This window comes from Sus scrofa, chromosome 4 (genome assembly GCF_000003025.6).
Source record: "Sus scrofa isolate TJ Tabasco breed Duroc chromosome 4, Sscrofa11.1, whole genome shotgun sequence".
NCBI lineage: Eukaryota > Metazoa > Chordata > Mammalia > Artiodactyla > Suidae > Sus > Sus scrofa.
The window spans coordinates 89690807-89701583 of record NC_010446.5 but is presented as its reverse complement, the minus strand read 5'-3'; the positions used below and the strand labels follow the sequence as shown (position 1 = coordinate 89701583).

General features: G+C 47.1%; 1 protein-coding gene across 2 annotated transcripts in view; it reads right to left on the bottom strand.

The window, feature by feature from the left end:
* CD244 (CD244 molecule) overlaps positions 610 to 10777 on the bottom strand; it is a 32754-nt gene continuing 22586 nt past the window's right edge. The window contains exons 4-9 of one of the 2 annotated variants that reach the window (XM_013996859.2): positions 9932 to 10039; positions 9590 to 9657; positions 7136 to 7189; positions 4244 to 4309; positions 2692 to 2777; positions 610 to 1661 (exon numbers count right to left, since the gene is read on the bottom strand). In XM_013996859.2, the coding sequence (XP_013852313.1) occupies positions 1619 to 1661; positions 2692 to 2777; positions 4244 to 4309; positions 7136 to 7189; positions 9590 to 9657; positions 9932 to 10039 (425 nt within the window). In that variant the 3' untranslated portion in view covers positions 610 to 1618. The remainder of the gene's footprint in view (positions 1662 to 2691; positions 2778 to 4243; positions 4310 to 7135; positions 7190 to 9589; positions 9658 to 9931; positions 10040 to 10777) is intronic. The other variant, XM_001928325.4, reaches the window with a different exon arrangement.

Below are 10777 nucleotides of genomic sequence, written 5' to 3'. Positions count from 1 at the left end.
AGCAGGGCAGTGCTTCATATGCAGCAGGAGTTTAATTACTGCTTTGTTCATTGGCTGGTCATTGACCGAATAACTACCTTTGTAAGGCATTATCACAGAAGCTCAACAAAAACACATAAGATGGGAATGATGTACATTATTATGCTACAGAATAGAGTGTCCCAAAAGGCCTTGGGCCCATGGGATCTCATCTGTTCCTTAAATAAATCCAGCCAGTTCAAAATCTATGCAACTCAGGACACGTGAAAGACCAACAGCAGGCTGTGGTCAGCATCTCTGGTGTTCATCTGAACTGCAGTGACCGCTGTCATTTCCCACTCCCTCGTCTCACCAAATTCCTTGACTCTGCAGCTCAGCTTCCAGTAAGTTCCTCAGCTCTTCACCCCATCCTTTTGCATATATTTTCCAGTTTTAACCCTTGACACTTTCTCTGGGATGTGATCTGTCTGCACTTGTCTTCAGAATGAAGTTAGCCTGGTCAGCCACACAGCCACAGGGGAGAAGGATCGGGTAGGGCCTGAGCAAGCCGCCTGAGCAAGACCTGGGGACCCTAGAATCTGCTGTTCCAGCATGAACAAGGCTGGGAGACACAGCTCACCAGGAGGCCAATGGGAGTTAAATACACATGTCTTTATTGGTGGCCCACAAGTATAGTACAGAGAGGAGACATATATATTTAATACAGAAAAGAAATTTAGACTGCCTCCAAACAACAAAATGGGTTTATATTAAATTCATACCTTAAATATAGAGTAGGGCAACTGAAGAACCAGGTTCCATGCAATATCACCTGCTAGGGTCCCTATGTAGGACCTCTTCCAGTTTCCTAGGCTCAGCCAGAGTCTCAGCCTGCTCCCCACAGCCTTGTGGAAGGGTTTGGCCTGAAGACTCAGAGGATCCCAGCACTGTGCCTAGTTCCCTATGACTCAGCTGCCTGAGCCCTCCCTCCAGCATGTGCCATGAGGAACATCAGGACTCAGAATTTAAATTCAATATTGTTTCTAATGGCCAAGAATTTGCGAAGAAGCCAATAGATTTTTTATAACGTGCTTTTGTGAATCAAGTATCACACTGTAGGCAAAGCTGGTCCCACTACCAGATTATCAGGAGATCACCCTCACAGAGGGGGCTATTTCTCTTCCTTTGAGTCCCCATTATCTTTCCTTCCTCTTTAGAAGATGGGCTGAGGCAAGGGAAGGATCTAGAAATGTGAACATCCTTGATTACGGAGGAGGGAAGATGAGTAACAGATTAGGAAATCAGGGGAAGGGAATCTCAGTGCTAATAATACATAGCACTTGAAAGATTACCTGTATCTGAATTTGCCATATGATCTTTTGGAAACTATTCACCATCTCTCCCCATTCTTGTCCGGTCTGTAAGTCAGGATATTCTCTAACAGCCTTGCTCTTCTAATGGCTGTTAGATGGCATTTTCAAAAACAAAATACAGACCATGAACAAACTCTCATAGCCTCTCCAGACTAGGACCCGTTCTGCAGAGAGTCAGGTGGTACATCCATTGTGCTGATATCTAAAGTAGAAGCTAGGCTACAGAAGAGGTGGGAACAGCTGCAGCAATTAAGAGTATATGCAGAAGTTCTCCAGCTCCCTGCGGCTCAATCGAACAGGGTTTTCAGATTTGGATGCTCTCTGTCCAACCTGTAGAAGAGAAGGAGGACTTCAGACCTTCCCACTAAGAAATTCTCATACTAACCCTGTGGGTTATGAATTATTATCCCCATGTATTATTCATAAGAAAAGGAAGCTTGGAAGGGTGAAGGAAATAACTCAAGGTCAACAATGAGTGTGAAGTATGGGAGGTGCTTGAATCCAATTCTTCTGGCTCCATTTCTAGTGCTTTTAAACAACATGATGCTCCTTCAAGACCCACCTAGATTGCCTTGGCCCATACAGTGTCCTCTCCAACCCTGGACTGTCCAGCTTATTTTAATGTGGGGCTACAGCTGAAGTGCCAGAAATCCCAGCAGGTACCCATCCACCCTCTCTCTTGTGACCAGTGGCAACATTATTATCAGGCCACAGGTGGAAGCCCAGGTGTTACATGAGACTGATGGGTGGGGTGCTTGCCATTCCTTAAATACTCTGGATAGAAATGGGAAGTATAATTATACCTACCTCACAGCATTCTATGAGGATTAAATGAAATAGTTCAAATGAAGCCACTACCATATATATAATAAACCCCAAATAATGTTGAATCCCTACTTTCCATTCCCTCAATGGCCTGATAGAATCAACTCTGCCCCAAGTCTTAATGGTCACCTTTGCCCAGTGTCCATCCCAGCAGCAGCTGAAGATCACTACGTCCTGGAATCATTCCCAATTGCTTGCTAACTTGGGGAAATCAGTTGGATTCAATTATCGTTCCTTCTCTGTCCCCTATCCTCCTACAGGTATGCCTGGGGAAAGGAGAAGTGTCCATCACGTGACACACACAGCTGGGAAACAAGCCTGGGGTCAGCCCTAATGTAAATTTCAATCTCCCCAGCAGAAGTCAAACCCCAAATATATGATCTTGGGTTAGACGATCACCCTCCTTGAACCTCAGTTTCTTTGTCTCTAAAATGCACGTTTGGATTAGAAGACCCTTAAAAACCCTACAACCCTGAAGCCCTACAGATGATTTTTCACAAGTGCATGACTTCAGAGCTATACTTTGGGCACTAACCTCATCCAGAAGGAGTTCCGTGATCTTACCTCTTGATAAATAGTTTTACTGAAGGAAGGGTTATGATTCTTCTTCGTGGATCCAGCCTGGAAATTCAGAGGGTAAAGAGTGCTTATCTTCAGGTTAAGAAATTTCCCACTTCTAACTGATGTGAGAGGTCCCCAAAGAGACTCAGGGCCCAGAAAGTCCCTGAAAGTATCCCCAGCCAGGAGGAAATAGAATTTCCTATTCCCAGGAGTAAACAATAGTGTTTATGGTTTCCAAAGAAGGCACAATACATACTTATCTATGATACGACATTTCTGAGCCAAAGTCAGAATTTAGTGTCCCACCCCCACATACCTCCAAAACCCACACATACACACATTCCGGGCACACACACATATGTGGACACACACACACACACACACACACACACACTCATATATCCTTCAGACAAACCTAATACAAATACTGCCTCAAAGCATTTATCTTTTCAACACGTCGCATACATATACACACCTAGTGTAAACATTTCTGGCACACACAAAACTACCAACTCCAGCATAGACCCTGAACCCGGTGAACACTGGAGACACGGAACTCAGAGAAGCACTTCTTGATAACATACTACCAAAGCATGTGACCATGGTGCTGCTGATCATCTATATATCCATGAACTATAGCGTGTAATTTAAATATAAACATGTCTCATGGGGGAATCCAAGTTGACTGAATGACTTATTGGAGGGAGGATGAATGGAAAGTCTGAAAATCTTCCCAAATCTCTCCCCCATTTGAGACAAACACATAACCCCTGACCTGCATGTACTCAGCCCTTCCACAGTTCGGCCAGTTCCCAACTTCCCATACCCACCATGGTGAGGTTTTGGCTTCGTACTGTGACTCCAGTCTTGGAGGTACCATTTTCTCTACCTCTTCCCCCAAGATGGAAATATGGCCATGGGCACTTGGATACCCCACTTTGTGGTCCCAGGCACACATAACAGCTGTGAGCTCTGCTTAGAGCAGGATAAAAGGGGGCCATGAGGGGTTGCCTCCATCCAGAAGCCTCTACCAGCAGGTGACTGGACAGAACCTTTGTCTGATTCCCTGAAAGTCAACACCGTGTCTCTCTAGGTCCAGTCTACTCCTTCAGCTCCAGGCTATATGCCCCTGCTGTGGAAACTTCTCCAATATCTCTCACCACAGCCTCAGCTGGTCCACTGAGGACTCCGTGGGCTTTCTGCACAAAGCACCTCCTTTCTGTCTAAGTGTCCTCTGCCTCCCACAGAAATTCCTAGAGAATCCACTCTTCTCCTTGTCTCAGGGCTGTTCTTTTCCACCAAACAGAACCAGAAAGGCATTTCTAGTTGACTCATTAACATTTAAACCCAGTCATTTAACACAAGCTACTCAAATACACAAAGTGGAAGACAAGTCACTCAGAAGTACACACACACACACACACACACACACACACACACACACACACGCCCTCTGCAAACACATGCTTGCATATGCACAGGCAGAATACTTATCTGCATAAACAGCACCCATGGAGGAGGCTTACCTTCCCGGAAGACTGTACAAATGAATACAATGTATTTGCAGGTTCTCTGGATGTGGGAACAGAAGACTAAAGAGAAGAGAAATAAAACCATTTCAGATCCAGCACCACCCTGAGGAGGCAGGCATCTCTTCCATCCCTTCCCCCTCCACCTTGCCCAGATAGAAGTTTTAAGTATTAGTGAAAAGAATCCTGGGTTAGACAGGAGGTCAGATAACCTGAATGCTAGTCTCACTCAGTCATTAAAAATAACTGTTACTTGGAGTTCCCACTGTGGTGCAGCAGAAATGAATCCGACTAGCATCCATGAGGATGAGGCTTCAGTCCCTGGCCTTGGTCAGTGGGTTGGGGATCTGGCATTGCAGTGAGCTGTGATGTAGGTCACAGATGTAGCTCGGATCTGGCGTTGCTGTGGCCATGGTATAGGCTGGAAGCTGCAGCTCCAATTCAACCCCTTAGCCTGGGAACTTCCATATGCCACAGGTGTGGCCATAAAAAGCAAAAAAAAAAAAAAAAAGAAGAAGAAAAAGAAAAAGAAAAATAAACAACAGCTGCTTGCTGAGTGCTCACTCTGCATATGCATTCTCCCCTAACCCTTATAACATTCCTACAAAATAAGAATGATGATAATTTGCCCCATTCCACAAAAGAGAACCCAAAGGATAACCAGCCCAAGTCAGAGAGCGTGCTCACAGTAGAAGCAGCATTTAAACCCTAGACTCTCCAAGGTTCTTTCCTCCACACCTCTTTTTGGCATCATGCCTTCCATCTCTGCATCTGAACCAGGTGTCCTCAAAGTTAGGTACTACCCTCTTTTTAAGATGCTTCAGAGGAAGAATCTCATTCTCACCAACATCTCAGTCTGAGGGGTGTTCTTTCTTGCATTTATTTAAATTTCTCTTGTTAACCCAAATGTCCATCGACAGATGACTGGATTAGGAAGATGTGGTATATATAGACACAATGGAATACTACTCAGCCATAAAAAAAAGAATGAAATAATGCCATTTGCAGCACCATGGATGGAACTAGAGACTCTCATACTGAGTGAAGTAAGTCAGAAAGAGAAAGACAAATACCATATGATATCACTTATATCTGGAATCTAATATACAGCACAAAATGAACCTTTCAGCAGAAAAGAAAATCATGGACTTGGAGAATAGACTTGTGGTTGCCAAGGGGGAGGGGGAAGGAGTGAGGTGGTTGGGGAGCTTGGGGTTAATAGATACAAACTATTGCCTTTGGAATGGATTAGCAATGAGATCCTGCTGGTGTAGCACTGGGAACTATGTATGTCTAGTCACTTATGATGGAGCATGATAATGTGAGAAAATAGAATGTGTACATGTATGTGTAACTGGGTCACCATGATCTACAGTAGAAATAAAAATTGTATTGGGGAAATAACTATTTAAAAAAACAATAATTAAATTTCTCTTGTTGGAATTCAACATGGCCAGGAAACTAGCAGATATCAATGGCTCTTCCATCTCTCTTTGATGCTCTTTGACTTTGAACCACAATCAGTAAATCACGTGATCTTAAGGGGAACCCGAGGAGGCAACACCAAGTCTGGGAATTCCAGAGTGTCTCTGAGAGGTTGGGTACCTCCTTTCCTCCTTCCCTCTCTCTTCAGTTTCTCGCCTCTCTTCCTCTCTCCTCTCCTCACTTCTTATTGCCTTCCCTTTCCTGCTTCCTCTTCCCTTTATTCTCTTTCATCTTTTCTTGATCTTTTCTGTGAAGTCTATTAGATTCCCCAAGACTTTTTGTTTGTTTATTTGTTTTTGTTTTTGTTTTTTCCCCCTGCAGCTTAGCCACCAAGCTGAAGAGGTTGCTGCTTCAACTTTCAATTATCCAAAAAAAAAGGGGGGGTCATTTTACCACTGGCCACCAGGGGGAAGCGTTTCCCTTGAGAGACATGCCCAGGCTTCTCAATGTCATTGTAGAAGTCAAGGTTAGAGGCTGCTTCTCCAGTTTATGGGTGAATTCCTACAGTTCCAAAATGTTAGAAATGGAGTGGGTAGAGGTGGAATGAAAACTTAGAAAGCATTTGGCTCGATTTTGCCACTACCCAACTCTGTGGCCTTGGGCAGGTTAATTAACCTCTGTTTCCTCTTCTGTGAAATGGGGTTTATATTAGACTTACTTCATGAGGTTATTTTGAGATTCATTAAGAAAATAGACATAGGAGTTCCCATCGTGGCACAGCCGAAACAAATCTGACTAGGAACCATGAGGTTGCAGGTTTGATCCCTGGCCTCACTTAGTGGGTTAAGGATTCATCCAGGAGCTGTGGTGCAGGTTGCAGATGCGGCTTGGATTCCCGCACTGCTGTGGCTGTGATGTAGGCTGGCAGCTGTAACTCCAATTCAACCCCTAGCCTGGGAACCTCTATATGCCACGAGTACAGCCCTAAAAAGCAAAAAAAAAAAAAAAAAGAAAGTAGAGATATTAAGTGCTTAATAAATGTTATTGTTAAGTCATAATAAGATAAAAGAGAACAACCCAGATGCATTCTTTCCTGAAAACAGGTATAATCAAGGGTGGGGATAAAAAGTACAAAAAGCCCCACTTCTGGGAAACAGCAGAGAAAGAAAACTGAAGTTGAGTCCCTGACAAGTCTCCTCCTCCCCCCGACTTTATCTGGACCACAGCTGCCACCAGGCATGGAAGAAAAGAGAATATCTGCACCAGCCCTTCCAGCTCTGTTCAGCCATCAGGACACTCCAGAACCATGCCGATCCTTACAAACAACTCAATGCAGCTGAGGCCAAGCTGCCTCCTGGACTCCAGGAGCAGTCCTACTCCACCATTCAAGGGTGCGACTTTCTAGGGGGCAGTAGGAAGCCCCATGGGCAGGTATGGGATGGATTTGTGAAACCAAAGTGGTACCTGCAACTGGATCATGGAGTAGATGGTGGTCCCTTCTTCAGGAGAGTTCTGCTCCTGCACAAAAGACAGTAAAGGCACATGTGGTAATCTGAGCAGCTGGCTGTGTCTGTTTGGATTTAGATCGAGGAGGGAGAGACCGCATAAGAAGAGGGAAGAGATGTTAGAAGGAGCAACTCAGCATGAAGCAGTTAGTGTCAGGAGCGAGGAATGGCCCAGGTGGGAAAGAATGGCAAGGGGTGATCATACCCACACATCTCCCGTCACACGCTTTACTTTGGCAACTTAGAAACCTACTTTGCTGACTTTCTGACTAAATATGCTGCATAACTGCTGATAACGGACTGAACTTTGTGTAGGGCTCTGATTTGAGTCTTACCTAAAGACACTAAAATTCAGAGTTTCTAAAATGTTTTAAAGCCCACTCTCTAGATCCAGCTTCAGTGGCCAGCTTGCCCTTGGCCTCAAGCCAGCCCCCTGGGAAGCTGTGGTGCTGGGTAGAGCCCTGGGCCCAAGGCCAAAGGCAGGAAGCACATGACCTTCCTTCTTTCCTCTTCAGTCTTGCCCCCAGGAGACTGGAGCTGGAGGCATTTCATGCTGCTCACCCCTGAGCACAGACCACCAGGTTGGGCTCTTGGAGGAGAGCCAGAGGAGATCATTCGGGTCCATCTGTCAAGGCAGACGCTAAACCCTCCAGAAGCAGGAAGAAGTTAAGAGGAAGCTAAGAGTAGAGAAATCCTTGGAGGCTGGAGTCATGGGCATCTGGCCAGAAACAAGAGTTTGTGCTTTTCTCTTCCACCCAACCTGGGAGAAGTGTCTTCCAGAAAGGGCGAAGCTGGGCCCCAAAGTGAGATCCCAGAGTGAGTGCTTGGGATATAGGCCTTCAAGAGGAATTTGGGGACAGTAGGGACAGGCCAGGGAGAGATGAGGCCATGGAGGGAGGAAGCCCTGAGTCAGACAGATGGAAAGTATCAAGGCTGAATCCCCAAGAGGTTTCTTTTACTCTAAGTAGTTCATTTCCCTTGTATTCTTTTTTTTTTTTTTTTTTTTTTTTTGTCTTTTTAGGGCTTTACCTTCGGCATATGGAAGTCCCCAGGCTAAGGGTCTAATTGGAGCTGTAACCACTGGCCTACACCACGGCCACGTGACACGGGATCCAAGCCTCATCTGCAGCCTACACCGCAGCTCTCGGCAACTCTGGATCCTTAACCCACTGAGCAAGGCCAGAGATTGTGTGTCATCGTGGATACTAGTCAGATTCGTTTCCTCTGAGCAATGACAGGAACTCATCTCCTCCATTTATCTAATCTAAAGTCATCTTCATTTTGTGGGGGAGGAAGGGCATTTACCCAGCATTTGGGCATCAGTGGCTGTGGGAAGATAAAGTTTGCTCTTCAGAATTTGTACCAGCATCCAGAGAAACAAAGTCTCGTTTTGTTTTTCACCCCCCAGTAGTCCATGGGTGGGCCAAGGGAGATGCTCTGATTCCTAATTCCCACTGAGCCCAGACCTGAGGAACGCTGCCTCGGTTCTATGAGGCCTCACAAGGCCGCACACCAGTGACCCCACCGCTGTGACTTCCTGTCTCGCCTCCTCAGGGGGAGCACCAGAAACTGGGCGGGGGTGGGAAGAGGGCCTTTCCTCCCCTCGCACACCCGCCTTCCTACCTGGCAGTTCCCGGAGAGGAGGCCCGTCACCACATCCTGCTCTGCTCAGCAACACAGCAGAGGGGGTGGGGTGGGCTGGGCTGCAGCCCCCTGCAGTTCCCTCCCCTGGATGACTGGCAGAGTGGGCCACTGCCTGCAGAGACTAACTGGCTAGAGAAGTTCCCAGAAGAGCTGACCTTTGTGCTTACCTGGTTACGGCTCCCTCTAACACTTCAGCCAGACTCAGGCTTCTTCTTCCCAAAACATGAGCACAGACCACTGAGCCAAGTACAAAACTGCTATGCTTTGTCTGGTCAGGCTGGCACCCTCCCCAGCCTGGGCAACAGTCGAAGGACCCGCAAAAGTAAACTCAGACTTTCAGGGACGCAAGAATTTGTGGTCAGACACAAAATATAAGAAGGTTGGACTTGGAGTTCCCATTGTGGCTCAGTGGTTAATGAACCTGACTAGTGTCCATGAGGAAGAGGGTTTGATGCCTGGCCTCGCTCAGCGGGTTAAGGATCTGGCATTGCCATGATCCGTGGTGTAGGTTGCAGATGCGGCTCGGATCCCACATTGCTGTGGCTGTGGTGTAGGCTGGCAGCTGCAGCTCTGATTTGACCCCTTGCCCAGGAACTTCCAGGTGCCACAGGTGTGGCCCTAAAAAGAAAAAAGAGAGAGAGAGAAGATAAATGTCAGAGATTGAGAACGATTATCTGGTTCTCTTTATGCCCCCCTCCATAACGATCATCTTCGCAAGCGCATCTTCCACACTAGTTGAGAGAAACCGCAGCCCCCTAGGATGCCGTACTTGAATTCTCCTGGCTTGCCCGTTGTTGACATCTTCATAGATTGTCAGGAATTCCCCTGGGCTGGTCTCTGTGAGAAGAAGGAAGCAAAGAAAAGAGCTGCAGAGACCTCTGGAGGGCGTCCTGTCCAGGCTTCTGCTTCTAGCAGTCCCACCTCCATCCTAGATGGCGACGACCTTGAGAAAGGTTCTAGAAGGGAGGCCGGTTAGCGCTGCTTCCCCTCCTCTGACCATGCACATGCGTATCTCAACGCCCCGGAAGAAAAGCAGGCGCTGTGCTCCCAGCCACGTGCCACTGGAGATGTCAAATCCAGCAACACCACCTCTGAGGGACCCTGCACTTACGTGACTGCTTCCTCTTTCTCCTCCTCGCACAGAAGCAGGTGAGGGTGCCCAGGAACAACGCCATTAGGAGAGTCACGGTGCTCACCAAAATGGACAGAAAGATGAGATCTGAGGGATATAGAAGGCACGAGGCCTGAGTGCAAAGCCATCTCTGTTCTCCCTTCCTCCCTGTCTGCTTCAGGGACTGTCTCAAAACCCACACTCCTCCCTCAAGTGGCTGGTCTCCTTGCACCCTGTGAATTCACCTTCAAGGTCATCTCTCTGCTCAGTTGGAGGGACCTCCCCTGCGTGACACTCAGAGCATGGGGATTAGTATCTCACAGGCCTGGCTTAATCCCAATTCTTTTTTTTTTTTTTTTTTGTCTTTGTGCCATTTCTAGGGCTGCTCCCGCGGCACATGGAGGTTCCCAGGCTAGGGGTCTAATCGGAGCTGTAGCCACCGGCCTACACCACAGCCACTGCAACTCATGATCCAAGCCGCGTCTGCGACCTACACCACAGCTCAGGGCAACACCGCATCCCTAACCCACTGAGCAAGGCCAGGGATCGGACCCGAAACCCCATGGTTCCTAGTCGGATTCGTTAACCACTGCGCCACGACAGGAACTCCTTGATCCCAATTCTACAAGCTCTGTGCCTTTGGGCGACTTCCTCAACCTGTTTTCTCACTTATAAAAATGAAATAATAAACTCTCTTTTGCTTTTCTTGGGCTTGCTCTTAAATTCTTTCCTGCACAAAGCCAAGGACCCCACTTCCCACTTGGGGTTGGGGAGTCTGTGCCAAGGACTCCTGTGGGTCCCAGAATGTGACTTTTTCCTCTCCTGCAATAATTCTAACCCCTCATT